The sequence below is a fragment of the Chanos chanos genome, chromosome 6 (assembly GCF_902362185.1).
Source record: "Chanos chanos chromosome 6, fChaCha1.1, whole genome shotgun sequence".
Taxonomy (NCBI): Eukaryota; Metazoa; Chordata; class Actinopteri; order Gonorynchiformes; family Chanidae; genus Chanos; species Chanos chanos.
The window spans coordinates 39,753,608-39,778,955 of NC_044500.1; the positions used below are offsets into that span (position 1 = coordinate 39,753,608).

At 39.9% G+C, this 25,348-nt stretch overlaps 5 protein-coding genes across 5 annotated transcripts; 2 read left to right on the forward strand and 3 right to left on the reverse strand.

Moving 5' to 3' along the window:
• The first annotated feature begins 524 nt into the window (after positions 1-524).
• Positions 525-4,819, forward strand: LOC115814643 (transmembrane protein 43-like). The gene is made up of 12 exons (XM_030777553.1): positions 525-697; positions 1,301-1,450; positions 1,607-1,741; positions 1,971-2,065; positions 2,436-2,485; positions 2,720-2,789; positions 2,995-3,065; positions 3,281-3,402; positions 3,542-3,616; positions 3,735-3,836; positions 3,998-4,115; positions 4,412-4,819. Exons 1-12 carry the CDS (start codon positions 686-688, stop codon positions 4,612-4,614), a joined length of 1,203 nt encoding a protein of 400 aa, XP_030633413.1. The 5' UTR covers positions 525-685; the 3' UTR covers positions 4,615-4,819.
• Positions 4,820-5,604: 785 nt separating this feature from the next.
• On the reverse strand, positions 5,605-8,296 carry LOC115814657 (transforming protein RhoA). The gene is made up of 5 exons (XM_030777573.1): positions 8,198-8,296; positions 7,469-7,626; positions 7,185-7,305; positions 6,922-7,052; positions 5,605-6,819 (listed from the first exon to the last, which is right to left on the reverse strand). The coding sequence occupies exons 2-5, from the start codon at positions 7,622-7,624 to the stop codon at positions 6,646-6,648; spliced, it is 582 nt and encodes a 193-aa protein (XP_030633433.1). The 5' UTR covers positions 7,625-7,626; positions 8,198-8,296; the 3' UTR covers positions 5,605-6,645.
• A 3,566-nt stretch (positions 8,297-11,862) lies between these two features.
• Positions 11,863-15,525, reverse strand: cishb (cytokine inducible SH2-containing protein b). Its single transcript, XM_030777568.1, has 3 exons — positions 15,013-15,525; positions 12,879-13,093; positions 11,863-12,729 (listed from the first exon to the last, which is right to left on the reverse strand). Exons 1-3 carry the CDS (start codon positions 15,030-15,032, stop codon positions 12,257-12,259), a joined length of 708 nt encoding a protein of 235 aa, XP_030633428.1. The 5' UTR covers positions 15,033-15,525; the 3' UTR covers positions 11,863-12,256.
• A 720-nt stretch (positions 15,526-16,245) lies between these two features.
• On the reverse strand, positions 16,246-20,267 carry LOC115814650 (twinfilin-2-like). The gene is made up of 9 exons (XM_030777563.1): positions 20,243-20,267; positions 19,219-19,296; positions 18,718-18,896; positions 18,515-18,610; positions 18,077-18,181; positions 17,382-17,510; positions 17,145-17,295; positions 16,731-16,852; positions 16,246-16,413 (listed from the first exon to the last, which is right to left on the reverse strand). Exons 1-9 carry the CDS (start codon positions 20,265-20,267, stop codon positions 16,246-16,248), a joined length of 1,053 nt encoding a protein of 350 aa, XP_030633423.1.
• Positions 20,268-21,792: 1,525 nt separating this feature from the next.
• rpusd4 (RNA pseudouridine synthase D4) lies at positions 21,793-24,537 on the forward strand. The gene is made up of 7 exons (XM_030777554.1): positions 21,793-22,149; positions 22,241-22,406; positions 22,595-22,799; positions 22,897-22,990; positions 23,374-23,524; positions 23,946-24,043; positions 24,216-24,537. Exons 1-7 carry the CDS (start codon positions 21,895-21,897, stop codon positions 24,411-24,413), a joined length of 1,167 nt encoding a protein of 388 aa, XP_030633414.1. The 5' UTR covers positions 21,793-21,894; the 3' UTR covers positions 24,414-24,537.
• Positions 24,538-25,348: the final 811 nt, after the last annotated feature.

The following is a 25,348-nucleotide window of genomic DNA, read 5'->3' on the forward strand; positions in this document are numbered from 1 at the left end:
GCTTCCACAGTCAAGGAGCAGATTGCTTCCTCTCCCCGATCCAGGTGTGTGTCTGTCTCTATATGAGTCAATTTCTCCATCTATATCCCCCAACCCCCCACTAATCCTCTCAGACACTGATGACAGAGATGACAGAATGTAAGATACTGAAGATTACTGTCAGAGCACTCTGTTAAACACTCTCTCTCTCTCTCTCTCTCTCTCTCTCTCTCTTTCTTTCATTCTCTCTCTCTCTCTCTCTCTCTCTCTCTCCATCAATTAAACACATATCTTGTTTCCATAAAGATCTCTGCTTATGTAGATGTGACTGGGAAACTGGAAAATGTTCAGTTATAATAATAATTCCGTACTGCCCAGTAACTGCTGTGATTCGTATTAGTGAATAACAGATACATAGTACATGAAGTACAGTGTTAAGTATTGTGTGACTACATTTCCCTGCATCCTCCGTGTTGAGGAATGCCCTTTCGTTTAACGAGTCACGAAAGGCGTCGAAATTCAACTGTAGTTGTGGTCCTGTAAAGTGTTCCCTGTGTTGCTGTTTTGGCTGCATTACTTTGAAGTATAGGTTACCCAGTTGCATTGGTTCGACGTTTTAAGGTGGGCCATCGGTTTGACTCGGTGCACCTAAAAGTTCTTCGAAAACTTAGCTAGCTAACACTCGGGCGTGGAACGAGACACGACTATGTCGGTACCAGTAAGTTGCTTACTAAGCCTACTTTTAATGTTCTGTGACGTTATATTAATTGCATACTGAATAAATCGTGTCATGTTTTGTTGATTTTAATAACAGGCTAAGTTATAAGTTAATATGTGTACACTTCAGCTGAACGTATTGGAAATACTTAAGTAGGGGCAGTGACTCAAGGAAGAGCAATGACAATTTGCGTTTCACACTTAGAACTGTAGATGTGTAAAAAAAAAAAAAAAAAAAAGGAAATACCGATGAAATACTGAAATAAATGCGGAAATAAGAGTTGCTTTCGTATGTGCAAACAAACCTAAAGTTGGTAGAATATACCTATGATTTAAGGGCATGCATACTTGTAAAATACATTCCTGTGTGTCCAGACAAATATATTAGAAACTTTGTCATCAGAATGACAATGTACGCGTACAGTCTACAGTCCAATGGGCATTCACTTTGCCTTGAGACGCTGATGAAAGATCAGTGTTGCTTCAAGAAATATTTACACGACTGTAGTCAAACGCTGCTTGAGTTGGGTATTTATTGTTCTTTCCCTTTAGTAGTGAGTTGGTGTCTGCTGGATCATATCATCACTAACCAATGTAATGTCAGTTCTCAGGCACAGAACATGCGAACCAGCATTCACGTGTGAGCAGTCATAAAAAGCCTGGCTTCCTCGAACGATTAAGCGAGACTGCAGGAGGGATGGTCGTTGGAATTGCTGTGTTTGCTTTCTCCTTTTATGTACTCTTTACGAATGAGGTAAGATATATAGCCAGTCTGTGTTTATTCTGTATGTTTTTCATTTCTACTGATGTCTTTTTTATATATGAGTACAGACTGAAATCAGTAGATGCGTACTGTATATGACGTACTGTATAACTGGCTATACTGAATGGTGAATATTAATTATTATAGGGCAGGGCAATACGCACAGCAGCTTCCCTGGATGAAGGCCTCTCTCAGGTGGTATCCGTGCACCCATCTTCAGGTGTTGACTTCCAGAACAACGGCCGTCTGATTCATATATCCGGACCTCTGCGCACCTCCCAGGTATGGAACCAATACATTAATGCAATTGTATATTGATATATCTTAATACAATTACTCCATGAATTTTAAAACTCCCCCTAGAGGACAGCTGTTAATTTCCTGCAGATGGTGTTTCTTATAATCAGTATATATCTCGCTCTTGATGCTTTGTGTGTTTTGATTGTCAGCCTGCGAGGAAGCAGCAGCATATAATGAACTGCCTTTTTCTGCCTTGTCCTCTAATTTCCAGCCTATTTATGACCCGAACTACAACATAGCAGTGCAGGCAGTCAAGCTGAGGAGAGAGGTGGAGATGTACCAGTGGGTGGAACATCAAGAGAGCAGGTTGGTATCTTCTTTCTGTTCCTTCACAGTAGGATGACTGTGTTTGCTTGACATTCAAGATGTACTGTAAGTGGGCGCAGGTACAGCAGGTTTGGGGGTCTGAACAAATCATGTACACTGTGTTAACTGTCAGCAGTTTGTTACAGTGCTTTTCATTTGAATGTGTGTTTCAGTGTAAAGTGTCTACCTCATGTACAGCCCCAAACTTGCAAAGAGTAATCTGTTGTTCAAGGTGATTGCTTCCAGTAGCCATTCAATAATGGAGCCTCTACAGCCAGACCAAATGTGAACAGCAAACAACTAAACCTGGCAAAGTAGAATCACCTAGCATATCCACACATAATGTGCCTTTTGTACTCATTGTGAACAGGGACTATGAAGAGAACGGAGAAACTAAGACTGAGACCACATATACATACAGTGAGTAATCTTTTACTGAATTATGGAGTAGTGAGGTGTCTTACAAGGTTGTAATATTTGTCTGAATATTCAGCTAAGTTTTAACTGTATGAACAGAGTCCTGTTTAGTGGTACTGCAAAATCCTATTACATTGTTGCTGCAACTTTGCTGTCTGTGCACAGTGAATGATGTCTGCAGGTAGAATGTAAGCGTAATGGTGTTCATGTGTGAAAACCTTCTATTCATGTTTTTAGACACGGAATGGCGGGCAGAGATCATCAACAGCAAGAATTTTGATAAAGAAATCGGTCATGTGAATCCAAGGTATTGCCCTGACCCAGTCTCGCACAGTTCACTTTGCATGCCTTTCTCTTTCTCTCTCTCTCTCTCTCTCTCTCTCTCTCTCTCTCTCTCTCTCTATCTATCTATCTACATGTCTATCTATCTATCTATCTATCTATCTATCTATCTATCTATCTGTTCATCTCTTTTTCTGAACATCTTGATAATACAGTGCTCTGTCCCTTAGTGCCATGGCAGTTACGAGTGTAACAGAAGTGGCTTCGCAGATTCAGGTTGGAAGATTCTTTCTCTCCAAAGGTAACAAACAACTCTTATTCTGTTTTTCTTTGCTCAAGCTCAGTTTTCCCTGTGTGTGCAGTATAATTCCACATAAAGTTCCCATCTATTGGAGATCAAGACATTATATTGGTTTTGTTTTAATAACGGTCTGTTGGATATAGAGAGAGACGTGGTGGGATTGATTACTGAAAACAGAGGTGGGAGTAAATGATGAGTTCTAACGTCTTCCTTAGGTTTGGTGGAGCAGATTGATAATTTTCAGACTCTGAGTCTAAAGGGATTCCATGGGGCAGATGATTTTATGACTGTGCATGACGATTACTTCTACCATACCCTTGACCCTCGTCGACCAGAGGTAATGTATTTGGACGCCCATACACGCACGCTCCCACTCAAAGAAGAGATACATGTACAGACGCACACATCTTTAGTCATAATTTTTATCAGTCCTGTCTCCATGGTGGTTATAAACATGGCTATTGTGCTGTGTGCAGGTGGGGGACGTGCGTGTGAGATTCTCCTATGCAGGTCTCAGTGGGGAGGACTCATACCTAGGGCCTGCCCAGAAGGTGGGTGATGCAGATCTGCAGCTCATCTGCACTCAATCCGGAATAGTATATTTTATACTCTCTGTATGTAAAGGTTGTGATGGTTGATATAATGTGACTGACAGTGGTATGTCGATAGGTCAGTATCGTAGCCATGCAAAGAGATGATCAGCTGATGCCCTTTAAGACCAAAGCAGGTGATGAACTGGAGATTCTGTTCCTGGAGGAACTTTCTGCTGAGGTGTGTGTTTTGTTTCGCTGGTGCCCAAAGAGGCATATAAGGTGTACAGTTTGACTGTTTTAAAAATGTGTGTGTGTGTGTGCATATTCATATACATATACTTAAAGTTTCTTGTAGCTGCTGTTTTTATGTATGTTGAAAGTTTGTGTTGCTGTGTACAGGAAGTGTTTCAACGAAAGCACCAGCAGAACACAATGCTAACCTGGGCTCTAAGGGTCGGAGGCTGGGCTCTCATGTTCCTGGGTGTCAGTCTGTCCACTCGCATTGTCCACACTCTCGGTAATACTCACACACACACGTGTTGTTCTTGCATTTGTCACACGGCATCTGTACTGAATATTAATTGGTTAAAACATCCTGATTAGTTTAATTATCTGTAAGTGATGGTGCTGATTATCAACAGCATATTGATAATTAATATGCTTATCCTTATCAACACAGAGGAAAGAATTTGAGTGTTAAGATTGGATGTCCTTGCAGAACAACAGCATGTGCGGATACACTGATATGTTCACGTGGCAGTTCTTTATTTTGTGTACGTGTCTTAACGTCTCTTTCGCTGTGTTTGTCTGCAGTTGACTGGGTGCCACTCCTCAGAGAACTTGTCCTATTGGGTTTGAAGCTCTTTGCCCTCTGTGTGTCCTGCTCCCTATCACTCCTCACCATAGCTGCAGGTTGGCTGTACTACCGTCCACTCATAGCCGCACTAGTGGTCTCACTGGCAGCGCTTCCAATCCTTTTGGGTCGCTCACAGATCCCAGACAAAAAACGCCAGTGATGTTAAACCTCACACACTCCCTGAACTCATTGATGACTCATTTGTATCACGGAGAAATGCTTTGCGCCATTGTCATCAGCTCCCTCAGTCAGAACCCACTCAGTCAACGGGAAGTGGTACGACAAAAAGCCAGACATAAATAGGAGGAACACAAAACATTGTAATGTTATTATAATTGTCCTAATGAATGTATAACTGATGTATTCACTGGAGTTGTTTGTGCAATAAGGTCACACACATGCTTATTTGTTAGTGTGTTTATGAACATCAAACCAGTACGGTCATTAAGATGTCAGACTGCACTGTACTCCTTCCGCTCTGAGATTCAGGAGAGGTCTGCTATACATGTTTACATATTATACATGTATACATATTATGTTGCCAAATAGCCTCTGAAGGGGCCCGAGAATCAAAGAAATCGTTGAGTACTTAAACTCATCGAGACACTTATGTACCCTCAGAACTGATGAAGTTTTAAATATCTAGTGCCTTACCTCTGACAGAACAGCTAAGGAGAGTCATAGCACTATGTCATAGGAAGTCCCCCAAAATCACTCTGACTCATAGATAGGAAGATATGATATCACAGTTGTGATCTCACCATGGTTTAAGTTGTATTTGCTGGGCCTGAACAGTCTTCAAAGGCACCTGGCGACTCAGTGGGAGTGTGTGATACCAAAGAGTGTGTTTGTTTATATGTGTATTTTTGTTCGCTTTGGTACGTGAGGTTATCAATAAAATGTTTGAAACTTTTTTTCTGCTTGCTGAACAAAGCCTCTTAGCTAATTCTGGTGTGTTGTCTTTTATGAAAAAAAAAAAGAAAAAGAAAGCATGGTCTCAAAAAAGTGCCACAGTTTCAGCTGCATCACCCATGCACTCATCACGACTCAAACACAGAAATAAAACACGGACCAGAAAATTCTTATAAAGTTTTTAATACACAAAGATACCAAATTTTGTTTCTATTTGTTTTGAAAGAGAGAGAAAAAAAGGACAAAAATAAAAACTGAGTTTCAAGTCTTATCCATGTGTATGCATTACATGAAATAAAATATGCCCTTTCTGTATAGCATATTGGTCCTGAACAATTTGAAGCATCAATTGCATATTTCTTATACAAACTAATTGTACGACCAGTTGGTCACAGTGTATACAATAAACTCTTTGTATGAGGAGCTCTAGCAAAATGGTCAATGTGCTTGTTAGGCAGACCAGACTTGAGAGTCAAACTTGCTGCCCCCCCAGAGTGATTGGCTCGGTATGAGTTTAAGGGAAGTTCCACCTGTTCTTAAATATCTTACAAATGTGCTCAGTCAAACAACTTCAAAGGAGGAGGGTAGTCACACTCCGCCTATGCAGTTACCTGATTTTTAAAAAGTTACTGGCTGCATCTTTGGTGGGAAACAATGAAGCTGAGCTTGAAAGAAAAAAAAAAAAAAAAAAACGTACATGGAAACAACACATACATTAAATGTGAGTGCACTGTTATAAATGTGATACATGTAACCAAATAAAATTCAACATATCAGCTTTAGATACAAGTCATGTTTATGTACTTTCCAGTACTCAAATACATTGCTGATGCAATGCATATGAGCACACATTCACTAATAATAGTTTGACTCAGTTAACTGACAGCTATTGATTTAATTATTTTCACAGATGGACGCAGTTTTTATTCAGCTGAAGCTACGCACACGCAAGCTGTACAATGCGATGAGCCTTGACTTTCTTAATACCTGCGGGACAAGAGCATGTGGATGAAACGAGGAAAAACTGGGTGGAACCACCCTTAATATGGCATGTTCAATCATTCATTTCAGTACAGTTTAACAGCATTCTCCTGATCTACCTCTTTAAATACTGTTGAAAACTTATGTAACTTGTTGCACGTTGTTTCATTTAAAAGACATAAAATAAAAAGCAGTACATCTTTAAGAATAACGGGTCAGCACAGTCATTGCAGGCAGGCAGAGGGGAAACTCCTGTCAAAACCCCTCCCTGCTGTAAAATGCAAAGTCCTCTCGGGGTTTAAAGCAAGAGGCATTTACTGCTTTTCTTCCCTCTCCTGGCCTGCAGCGCCGCCCTGGTGGCCATCTCAAAGACCTCTCTCACGCCATCCTTTGTCTTGGCACTGCACTCCATGTATCCAAATGCACAAATTCGGTTTGCCATGTCTCTGCCCTCCTCTGGTTTAACAGGTTCCTACAGGAAGAGGACAACATGACAAAAATGTTTGAGAGCAGACAGTGTGTGGGGGGGTGTGACTGTGTTAAGGAGGAACTGGGAAGGCCTGTGCCAGCGTACCTGCTTCATCTTTGCAAGTTCACGTCGAGTGTGCTCATCGTTTCGCAGATCCTTCTTATTTCCTACTAAAATTATGGGAACATTGGGACAGAAGTGCTTCACCTCTGGTGTCCACTTTTCTGGAATGTTCTCTGTGCAAGACCAAAAAAACAAAAAACAAACAAACAAAAAAACAACAGGATAAAATATTTGTTTTAATGAATAATATAATAATATTTTTGTGAATAATATTTTTGCCTGGTATGAACTTGAGGTGTACTCACCAAGACTGTCAGGGCTGTCAATAGAGAAGCACATGAGGATGACATCAGTGTCGGGGTAAGAGAGGGGACGTAGCCTGTCGTAGTCTTCCTGACCTGCTGTGTCCCACAAGGCCAGTTCCACCTGAAGCAACAAGAACATCAATCTGTGTACGCTGACTGCAAAACCAACATTACATAAGCTCTCCCCTTTGTGATCAACAAATCTGAAAGTCTGAAATAAGACATTAGGTGACAGAATATGAAGACAAGCAAAGGGTAAGCAAATGTAGAATGCTGCCAATTACCTGTTTGCCATCAACTTCTATGTCTGCTACATAGTTTTCAAATACAGTAGGCACATACACCTCCGGGAATTGGTCCTTACTGAAGACGATGAGAAGACACGTCTTCCCACAAGCTCCATCTCCAACAATTACCAACTTCTTGCGGATTGCAGCCATATCTGATTAGGGGAAGAAACAAACAACCCCGCATATACTGCACATTAGAGCGTGCAAAGACAAAGGTCGATAAGAGACAGTTCATGGGTTAGTTATCTTACTCCAGCCATCTAATGGATAAGTGCAATGACAGGGTAAAATCTAACTCACTAACTAGTCAACATTTGAGTAAACTATTATATTTGGGTGAATAAAAGACGAAAGTGTACGAAAGCAAACGGTCCTATGTAGCTAACTTTGTATAACGACTCTTACTTTGAAACTGCCCTTGGAACCAACATTTTTGGCATAGTGGAAAACTATATAACAGAAGACTAAATCTGTACGTTACCTAGTTTTAACAGATAAGTGGTCTGTGCTACCGTTTAGCCAGATAATAACATTTACTTAGCATCCAGCTAACGTTTGCTAGCTACTTATTACCATCACAAGCGGAAGTGAGAGGTGTTAGCATGAAACGGGGCGTTTGACACGAATAAAAGCCTCTTTTGTGCTCTTTCGGTTTCACATAGTATTGTAAGTACTATGTAAGTATTTGCGTTACCACTTCTCACCAAGCGAAATAAATATTACCTTATATTTGTTGTTGAGGTATCCTAGTTCTTACTGGCGTTCCTCACAATAGCTTGTTAACAAGCAGGATAGCAACTTATCGTCTAGCTTGGTTCGTTGGGCAAGGACAACTTCCCTCTAAATGCTGAGGCCAGGAAATCAAATACTGACAACCGGTGGCCCCCTTGTGGCTTGGAAAAGTATAATGTTCTTTGATGACCTGCCATTTCTACCCACCGATAAATGCACAATAAAGACCATTCTACGAAAAGTCACACATTGTGATATGGTAGAAAATTTTAAAAGATATTTTAATCGCGGCAGTCTCCCATAAGCATTACTTTTTGATTCTTTTTTTTTATATAGACTTCTTCCTTCCTCTGTCACCAGAGGGCGCTCACTACCAAACGCCAATTAGTTGTTTTGGTTATTTGGAGATTGTCCTCTTCAGTATTTGAGAGTAGTCGAAAGGACAAACATCAAATCACTGTCGAACAATATGGAAATAAGATATAATAAAAGCAACAATTAACTGATATATAAATTATGAATACATAAATTATGAATAGACGTTTCTTAGTTAGGTACAACAACATAGCCATTATTTATTTATTATTTATGACTATTATTTATTATCATTTTAAATGTAATTGTTCACAACAGTGATTTTTTATTGCTAATTAGCTTCGTAGATTTAATAGATAAACATAATTAAGTTAAAGATTATTACATTTGGCATTCTCCGGTTTGTGTTGTCTAATCAAAACTGAAAGCATGAAAGCGGTTCAACTGCCTTACTCTTATCTTTGAATCAGCAGGTTATGCATTTTGTGAGGACTGAATCCTTTTTTCCAGAATTTTTAAATACACTCATCAAACTATTTTGAGAAGACTGGGATGATCTCACACTCAGTTTATGTCACATTCATGAAGTAAAATAGTTTATCCTTTTGTGTACAAAACGCTTTGATGCTCATAAATGTAAGTAACATCATTACATGTATAAATTGTGTAGAATCTTAAAAGCAGTATCTTTTACTTTGAAAAACAAACTTTCCAGTAAATCAAAATAGATGAAAATTTAACAAATTTAACACAGACATATAGGTAAACTTTACATGCACAAGAGTGACATTTTTCATGAAGTCACCCCCTCAACAGGATCTAGTACCTTTACTCTATGGATGTGTTTACAGAAGAGAATTTAATTTGTTTAACTAGGTTTATTTCTTTTGTAAAACATCATCAAACTCGACATTCTGTTTTCACTGACACTGTAGATATGTGTATATCCAAGGTTTGGGGATGTGTGGCCATTTGACATCATCAGACAACATTCTGATAAACAGTTGTAAACCAGTGGATGGTAACAGTTCCTAGAACTCTGTGAAAGCTCATTCATTAACTATTATTGTATCATGTCAAGCCCAAGAATTCATGGACACCACAACTCATTGTCTGTCCATTATTTCTAACTCTGAGATATGTTTGGAATTACAGACTGGAATTCGACCCTAGTTCCTGACCCAATGCTACAGCTTGCTGTTATATAACATATGGCAAATAGTGTGCACTTTATAAACAAAACAGTAGAAAATTGTTTCTCTATCAGAGAACAGTGCAATGCAAGTTCAGCCAAGTGCGTCTACTTAACATGTTTCCTTTGTCTCTATGGGCTGCATTCACCCTATACGCAATGGGATTACAGGTTTTAAACAAGTAATTCAAATAAATACTGTAATAATATTATTGGAAGAGAGACTTGGCATGGCAGGTCAACTGAACGAACCGGATTTTTTTCCTCCCCCACTCTAGCTTTCACAGCACAACACCCAAACCGGCCTGTTGTATGATACACAGATATGAGAACAATGCAACATGTGTAGCACTCCCTGCTTAGCACAAACATGCACATACCCCAAAGTCAGTACTGGAAGAAGTCAATGTACCACAAATACCATCAGAAGGACCTAAGGTCAGTCTATCACTTCAAGATGGCGCAAATCTTGGCTGTGGTCTCAGCAGTATGCAGTCTTAGTTTGAACTTTTCATCCTTTAATGTTTGCGAACTGTCATGGACAATGCTAGCAGGAATAATGTAGGATGGTACACTCAGGAAGAATGATTCATTTTTTTGAGGACATACATGGACGTTTGTTGCATTGTCTTACAGTTATGATTTTTGTAAACAAGGTCTAGATAAAGTAAGCAAAACTCATGTATCTGGAATCCTTATAATCTACCTTAAGTGAATGGTACATGAATGACTGACCTGAGGTGTAATACATGTTACAGTAATCAGTTGTTTCCTTTGATCAAGTGCATGGTGAACTAAACATTGTCTCTCTGTTGCTGTGGACATGTGATTAGCTCTCCTCCTCTCATCATGCCACATGCCACAGGGGCAGCTGCAAAATCCTGGCCACTGCTCAAGGTGGTTATACTGTATATTGTTGCTATGACATTATTTCATTCCAGGCAAAAGGAAAAGGTAGGAATGGTTCAAGTTCATGAAAAGCATGAAAACATTGAAGCAGCTGTGCCTAAACTCTTGTTTAGAGTAAAAATGTTTGAAACATTGCCTGCAGTTAACACAGACTAAAGTATTAACTCCATAAAAAGTGAAGTTTTGAGGAACATGTTTACGAGTGTGAATATTCTTTTGGTGTAGATTTGTCCTGAGGGATTCTACAAGTAGAGCAAATCAGTCTAGTTTCATATATAGAGAGATTTCAAATAATAAGAAAAGAGAAACAGTCTTAAATCATAAGCATGTACCCCCCCCCCCTTTCAATTAATCTGTTATGCATAAACCTTTGCTTGTATTTTTTTTGGAACTGTGCAGGAAAAGCGGAACAAGCGTATCGTAACCTCTGCCTGTATATTAATAGCAAGCACTCTTGACTGTAATCCTGATAAGAGGCTTTCTAAGGAATGCTCTCAGCCACTTCATGGAAACCAACTCAGGCATTTTGTCACCCAGGGAACAAACAGATCCCAGACTCGGTTTAATGAACCCATGTAAGCAGCTGTTTATGTGGATAAAAAACCTGTGTGTGTTCAATGAAGTCCAAAAACACTAACAGATTAGAGTTCAACAGAGATCAGTTTGATACCGAAAAAGACTGGCATTTGGGGTATGTGAAAGTAGACAACATGTTCCATATCGATGACTGCAACCCATTTTTTAGCAAAAACACCATGCTTTGGACTCAAAGACCTAACTCTACAGTGTTAGCGGTGTCTTTCTGTGGAGGTAACAGGAGGTGGTTTTTTTCCACAATCATGGTACTCGTATACTTTTTACGAGGGGATTAAAGATTAATAATTAACTAGCTTTTGCTCACCAGTGCACAATGGTTCAACTCAATTCCATTAACCGTTATGGTTGAACCTGTTTTGATGTTGAGGTAATTCCCTTAAAGGCACAAAATACATAAGTCATATATGAAATTCATTGGTGTGGTAGTCAGTACATAAGGTTCAGGCTGAGGATACATTCATAGAATGTATTCAAAGAGGACAAAATTAAAATTATTGTTTGACTTTGGTAAGTAGAGATAAAAAAAATGTAGCCTATAATTTTTTTCCTGATTTGTGATTTTATGTGGTTGCTTTTGAAGAGCATTGTTGATACGCAGAGAGAATGGGAGACAAGAAAGGCAAAAATAGAAACATTGTGTTTACTAAAAATAAACATATTTACATGTTTTTCAGGAATCCAGCAGCAAAATATGTGTATGATTATCCTGATTTCTGCTTAAATAAATGTTATTTTATTACAAATGTTCCATCAAGCTTCAAGCTCTTCCAATAATAAACGAGGTACATTTATTACCGATATAGTTTTGATTGTCCAGAATCCCATCTGCCCTGCCAACAGAGGGGCATAATGGGAAGAGTGCTACATCATCATGGTTCAGCTACACTGAAGAAGAGGTCCACTGTCCATGGACTACAAAGCAATTTAATTCCAACATCTGACCTCAAGGGTGCTTCACCACAGAATCTCAATGCAGGAATATCTGTCAAGCAAGCTGCCAGCCCAAAAGTTGAAACGCTTCAACTCTTAGTGGAAGTTCATACTTGGAAGGGATAGTCTTGCAAATAGTTCAGTAATCGGCGTGGGAGAGGGAGACAAGCAGGTAAGGCGGTATGTCTGTTAATAGTAAGGCGTGTCAGGTGCTGTAGAGAGGGAAAGGTGTGAGGCCTGTGGAGTGGGTATTTGAGCTTCAACAATATGGCATTGTCCTTGATAATGGGTGCCTCTGCCTTTACCTCGTCCTCTCTTCTGCCTGATCCCACATAATGCTGTACCAGGCTAGGGACACCGGGAAAGGACAGCAGACTTTGCTGAGCTGGAGAGCTTGAGTCCAGTCGAAAACGGCCGTCGCTATATTCAATGCGCACGTTGGTGGGCCCTTGACAAGTCTTCACCGATAGAGTGAGCATGTAAAGAGGGTGACTGCTGTCACGCACTAGGAAGGTCCCCTCGGACGTCCCGAGGAGGGCATCTCGGGCTTCACTGGCTGAAATGGCACCCCAGTACCACCCTGGAACAATATGTTTTACATATGATTAGGTATTGTTGATTTCAATGTTACAGGATTGTTATTAAAAAAAACCCCCAAAAAACGAAAAACAAAACACAGAAGTTATATGTTGATGACTGTGAACAACTATTAGGGTCAGTTTCCTGTACCTGAGGTGTGAAGGTGTTGAAAAGTAGTGGTGATACAACACAGGTCCTTTGCAGGGTCCCACTGTTTGCTGTGCTGTGTGGCATTGGGGAGACTGCAGGGCCCTGTGGAAACAACCTGGCTCTCATGTGAGTCTGATTCTTCCCTGTCATTCCCATCACTCTGCATGCTCACAGTCCTGGCAACCATCACTGAAGGTGGCTCTGACAGCAGAGCCCTAAAAAATAAAAAAAAACAATGGATACACGCTTAGCTTATGGACAAACACTGGTTTTATGATAATGCGATGACATCTACTTAAAAGAGTAGATCACTCACAGTAAAAGTATGTCTGATCCTTTATGAACACAAAGACACAAGCATATACTGTACTGATGTCACTGATTCAAAATGCAGGAGATCTGCTTTAACAGTCCACAGTTAGATGTGAACAGTAGCTCATGATTAGTTGTGTGTGTGTGTGTGTGTGTGTGTGTGTGTGGATTCACGACGTAACATTGTGTTTTTAATGGTCTGACAGCGTCAAAGCTCACGAGAGGTTTTGCAGTGAAAGCGGATTTAGCATTTAATCATTTCTTTGTGACACCATGACAAAATCTGGCAAAAGGTTTTCAAATAAGATGCCCAGTTTCTGACATTAAAGATATCAAGCTTTTGAAATCAATTATCATTTGGCAAATGTCCTGTATTTTGGAGCAAGCATTAGAGGATGCTCCCTGAATAGATGTTTGATATTATAGTGGACAGAGGCATTAGAGACGGGCGTGTGAACAGCAACGCAGGGTGCGTTAGTTTTCATTATTCTTGCAAAATTAGCTTTAATAAACATGTTTTCGATGTTCTAAAATCTGATATCAAAATGTAAAAACCGATATTAAACTTGAAATGGGCTACATCACATTTCAAATACCTGACAAAAGACCTCTATTTTCTTTTTTCAATTCAAAAACCTGATCTCAAATTTCAGAAAGGGAATATTTTTACATTTTAAAAACATATTGTAGTGGCAATTTATTCTCATTTAAGCAACAACTGAAGATATAAGAGGAAAAAGAAAATCAGATCAGAGAGTTCTGCGCCACACGCAAAAAAACAACATAGTAGAAACAAACCAGACTACATTTCAGGTCATTTATCACTATAACAACGAGAGTTTAGCATAGAGTGATCATAAATAAAATTTGGTTGAGCACAGCAAGCTGCTCTGAACATTGGTCACATGAGCTAGGCTATACTGCGAGAGCAAACACCAAGGCTTTTACCCAGCAACACAGACCTTGAAATGTTGAAATAAGATAAGTGGAGATGTGGAAAAGCAGAAAATTAGTAAACAACTATAAGGATCAAGGCCACAGCCTCTCTCGTAAAGCGTTACACTTTAATCCATAAACACACAGTTGTCATAAAGTTTTTTATTATTATTATTATTGTTGTTATTATTATTATTACTATTATTATAATTATTGTTGTTGTAATTATTATTATTCAGCTTTAGCAGTGATAAGAATCAATCTCAGGATCTGATGTCAGTTTGAAACAGTATATAGAAGATTCAAAGTGTGATGACAGACTATTAAAAGCAATCATTATTCGTCTGCGTTTCCGTCTTTTGGGGACTCCGACCAAGCAAAATTCAAAGATTTGAATGTGGCCTAATCCTGGACGGAATAAAGGACTCCCCCCTCCAAGTCATCGGTGTTGAGTACTTTTGTTGATGTAGTTGTATCTTTGACGTGCACTGAAATAACTACGACGCAGGTAATCTCTATGGACGCCTGATTTGCACACAGGAAAAAATTTGGTCATTATAAATTTTTCTTATGGGCTATTCTCTTGCTATTCTGGCGCCCACGCCAGATCTCCCCCAAAAATATTTTAGGGGACAAACTGTTCCAATTCCTACATAGAGAGGGGTGCGTGAGGGGGAGGGGACAGAAAAAAATAATTTGATGTACAACAATATAATTAGAGAAAATATATGTTGCTTATATCCTTTTCAGAACCAAACACGTCTCTCCCATTTAACTACAGAGGAGGAGAGGAAAAGCCAACTTCCACGCCGACTTGGCTTTAACCGTCATAAAGTTCTTAATAAATAGTTGTTTTGAGTCTCAACAACGTATGCACTCTACTTACCTTTGCACACATAAAATCATCACGAGCACCAACCAACTGATAAAAGTCGACCATAGCCCAGTCGCACGACGTCTGTATTATATTAATCAACAATATAAATATGAATCAAGTCCACTGAGGCATTTTCTAGGCTGCCAGAGCGACAAACACAGAATAAGTCAATATTTCTCGTTAGTGAAACCATAAAGCGATGAGAAATAGAAACGAAATCGGAGTTGGCAGTTCCTACGGCTTTTGTTTTAGATCCTTCTCGGTTACCACAGCGAAAAGACTTGCAGCAGATCTCAAATGAGAGCTATTATCCTCCTTCAGGGTCGAGCATCTAAAAATGAGAGTTATTATCCTCATTCACGACGACATAGAGAAAAAAACGCCAGCTGTATAGTTGACTTTACGAGGTGACAGCCATTCTAGGAATTTAATTCCAAGAAAGGCTTTGTATTTCAGCGCCTGTGGCTGCCGGGGCCATATGCGCACCCTGTTTCGCAGAACTGCGCTCGCAACCTTTGCTGCTTTTTGATTGGCTCAGGACAGAACGCTCCTTCTCGGCCATGTGACGCTCTATGAAGCTGCCTAGCCAGTTTCACCAGTTATACGTCGCGGATGATTTCCCTGTAAACGACTTTCCAGGAAAGCTGAAGCTGTGACTGGGATTGACCTATGTGCGCCGGGCTCTCTGTGTTGGCCCCACCCTTCATGATGAGTGTTCGTCGGGCACTGTAACTAGTGATAATATTTAGTTTCCTGAGGTTAATTGACATTTAACTGACGAAGTATCGACTAAAACCTACGACAGATGCAAACTACGATTGCAATATAAGGCCATAAATTCATATTCCAAGGAACACAGGTGGAACAAATTCGTGGAAAACAACGTTATTGCAGGCGTTCCAGAAAAAAAAGATTTAATCCTATTTGACAGGTAATTTGCAACAAAAAGGGCAAACGGTAAGGGAAAGGACGCGTTTTATAAAAATGAAAGCTGTTCTGACAATGTCCATAAAATACAAGACTTGAAATTACTTGCATAACAATATTTTATATTGTAAAATAATCAGTGAATAGTGAGTGATCTGAACATTAACCGATAGTGGCTCTCAAATGAATGAGGATTTGGGAGGTAATGGATGAAATATAATAATGCACAAATCATAAATAAAACGAAAATGGACAAGAGGGTTGAAAGTCAGATAATTTATGAAACTGATGTGGGATAGGGGTTTGCAATTTGGTCTAGCTCTCATCACCATTCTCCCCTGCTCCTTTGATAACGCGCTTGTTGCCCCTCTTCCCTGTAGGGCCTCTTGGCTTGGCGAAGGCTTGCTTTAGGGTATGCTGCTTGGGGTGAACCTCCTCGTACAAGTACTCCTCAGTCAATAAGTCCCCACTGTCAATCTCCAACTACAACAACAACAACAAAAAAAACACAGACACAAACACAAACACAGACACGCACGCACACACACACACACACCCCAGGTGATTCAATTTTGGATTAGGGGCTATTTAAGGCTGTTTTAAAATCTGTTCTTGCACATTTTTGTTTCAGCCCAGCACTATCACACTTGACTCCACTGATTACCTAATCAGCAAGGGTCTGATTAGTTCAATCATCTGTGATAATGAAACAAAGATATGCAGGACAGGGGGCGCCTGAGGAATGGATTGAGAACCCCTGATTTAAAGAACAGATGGCTATTTATCGACCAGCATATTACCTTTTTAGTGATGTCCAGTTGAAAATCTCTCTCAACCTCATCTAGCAACCGGTTCTTACAGCTGGAGTACAACATCCTCTCTTTAATGCTACAGCTGTGCCCCGGCATGGAGTATATGAACACTGAAAAAGAAAGATTAGGGCAGTAACTACAAAACCAAAGCGAGTAAAATTTTAGCTTGATAAGATCCATTATATTATTGCTTCTCTATAAGAAATGTGTTTTCTTCTTCTTCCTCTTCTTTTTAAAATATGAAAGCAATTCTGTTGTGTATTGAGCAATTACTCTGTGCTAGGTCAACACCAAGAGAAAAGAAAGCAGCCATTTGTACTTATAGTGCCACCTAGAGGGCAATAATGACAACAGAAAGTAAAATAAATAAATAACTAAAAGTGCTGTGCGTTTTACACTGACCCACAGCCTCCTGCAGCTGCCCCTGGTGGGAGTGTTTATAGAGAAACAAGTGATAACGAGGGGCATCGGTTGGAATTCGGCAAGGAAGCTCTTGCGTCTCCGTTGGGTTTGTGTGGACCAGTTCAATTGTCTCCCTCTCAGTGTCCAATCTCTGTGAAACACAGAATAACAACTATGATGTGAGACCGTGTTTTTTGTAGATTTGTTTTTTCATATGTTGCGGGTGTTTAGACTCACAAGCTGAATATAGTTGACACGTCTCTGTTTTAGTTGCTGTAAGGCCCTCTTTGCCTCCTCTTGCAATGGGAACGCTAAACCCTGGAGGGTGTGTTGCTTTCGTTCCACACTGATCTCTGACGTCTTCACCTAAGATGATACGTGATATGTGATATGGACACACACACACAGTGAAAATCTCATGTGCAGATAGCCATATCAGTCACAACTCTCTATAAACAACAGTTCGGTGCAACCTCACTTTCACCTCAAGCGATGAAACAGTTTTAGTAGGGTTTTTTTTGTGGTGCCAGCGTGAACATGGACTAAACTGAAAAACTAGGAAAATAAACCTTTGCTCTTCCACTTGGAGTTGCAACTCGTCTTCTCTCATCCTGAAAGTAAAGAAAAGACACAAGTCTGTTACAGAATTAGAGACACATAAAAGCAAAACACAAACACTTCATGTCATGCAAAACTTACCCTTGCAACCTTGTCCTGTCAGAAATGTTAAGAAAACATCAATATTCATTTGAGTATTTGCATTCATTCTGTACAAACAACACATGTATATTTCCACTTATTCAGCTGACCAAAACCATGATACACAAATGAGCTAGATATACATGAAAATGAATATATGATATGTGACAAAGTAATAAATAATATACATAAAGATATTCTGTATTGTTACTGAGACAAAATCCCTCACTCACCTCTGTGATCTTAATCTGATGTAGCTCTTGTTCAGCTGCTGTGAGTGGTGCTGGGATAGAACTGGATGACACGTGTCGTAAGTAACCTTGGAAACATATGTCTTCCTGGAGAGGAAATTGATTATATAACAGAGTACACCTGTAGTCATATGGACTTGAGTAACCTGAGAAAGTTGGCGTGTGGTGCTTGAAAGGAACAGTTGTTCTGATAAACAGCACCAGGCACTTCGAAACATTCATGAGGAACAAGGTAAGTTGATTCCTTATGTTCATTGTTCTTCTCTTTATTAATATCAGATGAATACTGAATACTTCTAATGCTTCAAAAATAGAAGAAGGGCAGATATATTGTGAAGTCATAAAATAATGATGTTGTGAGATCTTTTGCACGTAGAATTAAAGGATTTAAACCAACTGAAACCGTTTTATCTTACGTACCTGTACTGTCCCAAACATTTCATCCTTAATGTGACCTCCACCAAACTCTTTCTTGACTGTGGCACGGGTGGCAGCATACATCATCTTCAGTCTCACCTACAGGGTGTAAAACGTGAATCACGAAGGTCAGTCAGTGGGGGGGAGAGTTCATTCGGGAAGGCTGAAAACCATATGTTTGAACATATGCATTAGATTTTACATACTGGTGATTGATCAGGTGACCAAGAGATGAATAACCATTCATAACCCTGAGCGTTATGTGAATCAAGGCGATATAGGATGTAGCAGGGCTCTAGAGAGTCCAGCAGTGGAAGCACAAACTGGTCATAATCCCTGTCCCAGCTCTGTGATGGCTCTATGTGCATCCCCAGAACCAGCTGCTCTAAAAAACAGAATACATCACTTATTACAGACCTAACACAACCCACTCCTGTCAGTAGACATTTTAGTCTGATATATGACCTCACTGAATTAACCTCTCATCACAAAACTATTGGAAAATATTTCTTTTCTTTTTTTTTTTTTAGTATGTAGAATGGACTCTTGGTACTGTACAACAAAGGTGGTATTTTGTGAAGCATTGGCACAAACCAGAAACCAATGATTCCTGTGTCAGGTACATGGTTCACTTTACATGTCTGTAAAAAGCAAAAGCAGGCAAAGCAAGCAAAATTGATCTTGCTTTACATAAAACATTTACTCACCGTTCCTTATGACTATCTTTATAAGCCTGACAGTTCCTCTTCTTGCCCTTGCAAGGAATTCCCTCAAATCTGATGATGCTGTGATGAGTGGAAAAAAGTGAGTTAATAAAAAAAAGTGGATTGGACATGGGAGATATAAGCTATAACTGATAGGGTATAAGGCATAATTGAGATCTAAGGTATAATTGATATGCAGTTATAGGTGCGGCATCACAAAACATGACAAGATCCCTGTTAGGTACAAAAGAACAAAATTTGGGACTTTTTTATGTTTACTGTAGGAGTGGAACTTCTACAAAAAAAAACCTTGAAAAAAAACTTCTTAAAAGGTCAAAGTTAATCTAATTTCATAAACTGGTGAGAAAAACTGGGTGACTTGCACTCTGAACAGACTGCTCCACTCCTTCACCCCCACCATAGCTACTGAAGTCATGGCCTCATTAATGATGTAGGTTTGGGTGAGATGGATGAGGAACTGTGCTTCCGCCCCTTAGCTCCAGTTACAAGCTCATGGAAGGCCAGATACCCGGCTCTGTAATGCGTTTGCCTCTATCACATAAAATGTTCTAGAACTGTAAAAATCCATTGTATATTGCACTTTCTTTGGAGGTGTGTGTGTGTGTGTGTGTGGGGGGGGGGGTGTCTCACCAAATACACAAAATTGAATTAAGGGTACGTCTAACAAGAACTGGAAATGTAAACGGATGCAAAAAGAACAAGTGCATTTACAATAAAATCCCACCCCCAAACTACATTCTCCTTATGTAAATTAAAACCATTTCCCTCAAAACAGCTGCTACGATAGAGCTTCTTAAAAACAATTCATATTAATTTAATTCATAATGCTGTACTTTCCTTGAACTGTATCTTGAATGAATAATGGTTATATAGTCGCGGTATAGGCTACAAATCCATGAATGTTTCTCAAAGAAAACATTTAGCGATACAACCTGCAATGTCACTATTATTTCAGTATGTACAAAGCCAAATTATTATAACTGTGACAAGCATTAAAGTTACTCACCATGTATACCTGTCTGGTGCGACATCACGGTAAACGGCTCCTACTCCTCGCTTCAGCCGCGGAGTCTCTTGGTTCCAGTGTTGTTCCCTCTTCAGAGAGACTTCAGTCAGCGCAAAGGGTATCAACACCTACACCCGACAGTTTAGTCCGACTCACTTCCGAATCTGTGACATCAACACTGCCACTAAACTAATGTGGGGGGAATCCTGGCGTTTGAAATTCAATCTGCTGAACAGAGGATGATGCGCAGCGTAATATTGCGCTTGTCAGTGGATATGCTGTGACAACCACGGCGACTGATCTAAAATTCTTTACGTGGTTATCAGTGGCCGCAGAGGTGCTGTAACGATTGTTAATATCTTGTCTCCAGTATACGAGCGTACGGATAAGTTAATGCTTTAATTTCTCTGTTTTTTAGCAGTCTCTCTGTTTTTCTGAACACTATAAGGCTTCCTTGACACATTATCACTCACACACATCGCGGACCCGATCTGTTCAGCTCGCCGCGGCAACTGTAAGCTCAAATTCCAACTACCTGTGGTCACTGACACGCGATACCACGCGTGAGGCTAAAGGCTGACCCCCACATCTTAGACGTTAGGAACTTACAAAGCTCAGGACAGTGACACTTCTAAGTACGCTTTAATAACTACTTGTAACAGGTTGATTTATGGAACGAATGTATAGAAAAGGTTATGATCCAACGTGTTGAAAGTCAGTTAACAGTGTGTTAATCATTATAGGCCATATGAAGTATTGGCAAGAGGAAAAAATATTATTAAAGCTGCGCGTCCTTTGTGAGATTTAGGCCTAATCCAGATAATTGAGGTAGGTGTGTGTGTGTGTGTGTGTGTGTGTGTGTGTGTGTGTGTGTGTGTGTTTGCGTGCATTGAAGGAGGGGAGTGGGACACTGAAAATATACCTGCGAGATTGCCAGCGATGTGTTTATACATAATTAACACTCCTGTGAGTACACTAACCCAGAGGGCATTCATTATTAAACAGAGCCCCCCACTTTGATACACTTATTTTACACATGCTCATTTGCAACCTCGCTTTTATAGGCCTACACACATGCGCGCACACGTAGACGTTCATTAATGACTCTTTTTCCTTCCTGTGTATGAAGGAATAGTTTAATCAAATTTTTCATAGGTGTCCGAACCTACTGGGATTCAGCGCGTTTGAAATAAGACACAGTCTTAGTGTAGGGAATGCAGTTTGCATCCGGAAGCATGTTTCATATTTATTTTCAATCATATTAATTTAAAATAAATATGAAACAAAATCGATGATATCACCACTATCAGTTTACATATGTTGGTTTAATCTGCTAATTTGTCAAACCATGATACTTGTCTGATATTTAAAATGCAAACTGTGCTGTACTATGAATATATTGTTTTGATATATGCGTTGACATTTAGCATAAATAAACTTTAAAAATCACAACCATACACACATGAATAGTGGGAAGAAAATGCAGCTTTTATTTTGAAAGCTCGACAGCCATTTTAGATACTGTTAAAATGTTCACGCTGCTGGGAACATCCACTCTGACTTAAGTGCTAGTAATTCTGTATATCTCTCTTCTGTGACCTCGTATTGTAGCAGTGATTCATGAGGTAAATTATTCCAAGAATTATTAAACAATGAGTAAGTTTAGGTTTTCATGTGCGTTGTTAAGTCGACATTTGAATTATCGTTGTCTTTCCCACTGCGATGTGGAGAGAACGCGCATCATTTGTAATGTGTTGCCAAGTTTATGTACCCCTTTTACAAGAGAGCATGCCACGATTTCACAAAAAGAGGACGGTGGCTCTTCGACAGTTAGTAAAAGGGGTTTGAGAGCAGTAGATCTCGCTAAGAAGCTTCGATATGAGAAAGAAAAACAAACGGATGCTCAGGTATATCAGAAACTGAATCACTTTATTAGTCGCTTTATGCCTGTTCCTCTCGTAAATGCGTCCCCCATCGTCATGTTTTCCTTTGCCTTAGGTTCCGGTGTCTCCGTTGCAGAGGAGGGTCTCTGAGCTAAGACGGTTCAGCAAACAGTTGCAGTCTGTGCACCCGAATGTATTGGCTAAGGCACTTTACAGGGGTTTGGTCTTCCAAAACCAAAACCTTGTTGTCATAAACAAGCCATATGGAGTACCTGTGTACGGTAAGTAGCCTATCACGTGCTTCACAATAGCCAGATGAGTTATTCCCTTGTGCGTACATTGATAAAGGGAATTTACAACGAGTCTCCCTGTCCTTGACTGAATTCACATGTAAGAAATGTGTTTTATGAGATATCACCGTGCTTGGTCTTGTACAGACAGTAAAATCACCAGCTTCTTTCACCAACAGATGCACCAGGGATCAGAAACAGCATTGTAGGAGTTATGCCAGTGTTGGCTAAAATTGTAGCTGGTATGAGGACAGGGTCTCAGCTTCATGTCTGTCATGCCTTGGATAAAGAGACCACAGGCATTCTGCTTCTGGCAAGATCAGAGGAAATAGCTGACAATGTACAGAGGCTCTTCAAAGCTCATCAGGTGGAAAGGAAATACTGGTACGTTAATGACGTTATATGCCAACATGTAACCCCGGTTTTACAAACACCCCTGTGCGTGGGAGCATGGTTATCCTTTTCTGCTTTTCATTTCCAGGGCGGTTACTGTGGGTGTGCCTGTGCCCTCTGAGGGAGTGATTGATATCCCCATCATAGAGAGAGAAGTTGTTGGTCCCCAGCCACACTTTAAGGTGATTCAGGTTCTTAGAATTAGGGAAGGAGATCAGCCTTGCAAGATAGGACACTATTAATAGAATTTATCAGCAAACGAGCTGCACACATACACTCGCGCCATGTTCTGTTGTACTCCAGTGTACCAAACTAGCTTGACGTGGAGTCAGTGTGTCACATAGGTGAATGCTGATTTTGTATGTAACTGGGGTTAAATAGAGTAATGTCAGGTTTGGAGCCTTTGACAAACTGATTCTTTGCCTTAGGCCCTCATGGTGACTTCCCATCACATTTTCTATGAATACGTAAAGAGTTCAGATTACCCAATTATTGTTATGTTATGTGCCTTGATAACTTAGTGTACATGATATATCATCCAGTCTTGTTCTGTTCATCCACACAGATGGGCTTAAGTCCAGCGTTCAAGGTCAGTGGTGAAGGTGATGACGTAATCCGGGTCCGATCCCATCGGCAGGCTCAGGCTGCAGTGACCCAGTACCGTGTTCTGGACAGCAGCGGTAGCTGTAGTCTTGTTGAACTCCAGCTTGTCACAGGTGCTGACTCAGTTTTTGCCATGGCATGTAGACTTTGTGTGACTTTTATTATTGAAGAATTCAATCTTGTCCAGTGTTAATTTGTAATGGTCTTTTAGCTTACTTGCATGCAAATTAAATAGACATAATTTCTCTGACTTCAATAAGATAAATTCTGGTGCCACATATTGACCTAAGTTTTACTGTCAAGGTGTCTTGAAATACTGCTAAAATTTATTTTCTGAGTTTCCTCCTTATTTACATCATAAGAGAAGGATGAATGAAAAATGAATAATAGACTAAATGCATTGACCATGGCAAAACAGTAGCCTGTGAGAGAGAGAGAAGTTAAAGCAAGTTAATATACTCATGATATTTATGAAGAATTATTAAAGTTACTTCTCTAGTTAGTAGTTTCTTCTCATTGCCTGTGTTTCTTCAGGAATAAAACATCAGTTGCGGGTCCACATGGCACACGCCTTGGGCTGCCCCATTCTTGGGGACCATAAATATGCCCATTGGACCAAGTTGGCACCTCAGGTAAGTTCACCGAATTGTAGTTGGACTGAGCGCTATGCGGTTGGATAACTGATGTACAGTTACTGCATGTGGTCAAAATAGCAACAGATATGTATGTTCAGACACATGGTCTGGGGGGTGTGATTGAAAAGATTTCAGATTCTTAGATACTGTTGTGATATATTGTCTATAGAAATTGCCAGAAGGTGTGCTTGGGAGACTGGGTCTGGAGCAGAGCAAAGCACGATATGTTCCTCTACACCTTCACGCAAGACAGTTAACCGTGCCGGGGTTCAAAGGTCAACCTGAAATTACAGTATCTTGCCCGCTGCCGAAATTCTTCACCACATCTCTGCACAGACTGAAAATCTCCTTGCCAGACAAATCATGAGATTGACATCTTTTCACACCTCACCCTCCTATGTCAGGGAAAACGTCAGATGTCTTCTGTCCTGGAAGACTATGAGAAGTGGTAATGGAACAAGCAATAGGCTACACTAATGCTACAGATTTCATATTAGAAGTAGCACTGGGCATGCAGTTTTGTTTATCAAATTGGCAAGGTATTGCTCCATGTTTTTTTCCTCATTTGGATGAAACACAAAAACGCCCAGTGTAACAGGCCTAACTGTCTTGTAGATTAAAAAAAAAAGTTTGTTTTTTTAAAGGATGAGTCTTCCATGGCGCCTTAAGAGGATATCCTGTAATTTGTATAATGCTTTCCACCCCCCCCCCCCACCCAAAAAAAAAGTTGTCCCCAGTTGTTTAATGACAACACAAGCAAAGAATTAGGAGAGCATCATCCCACATTAGTGATACTGTTGGAATGCAGATTCTGGTCAATTTCTCTGTCTTTGGTGAGGAAAGGTGCAATTCTCTAGTCAAAAACAGTATTTTAGTATGCAATGTAATTCTTACAACTGACAGCTGAGTTTGGTGATACGTTCTATAAATGCTTTTTGCAGTTCTGTAATATGTATTTGTTGTATAATATGTGTAATTTTTATATTGTGTGCTCAGTGTCTATTAAACCTAACAAAAATGTGTGTGTTCCAGTGAACACGTGTTTCACATTATATAAAATGGTGTGTGCTTTGTGTGTGAGCATTAGTTACATGCTGGTACTCTAGATGTCAACAGTACATGTTACAGAGGCAATTTATTGGCTAATGCTTTGTTAAAGCACAAAATCTCCTAATAATGCTTATTTAAATGCTATCAACATAGGTCACTTTATGACACTTAGCTTCCATGCAGCACTGATCTGCTGACATGATTAAGCCTTTTCCATTCTCTAATTTCCTCTTCCATATAAACGTACATGAA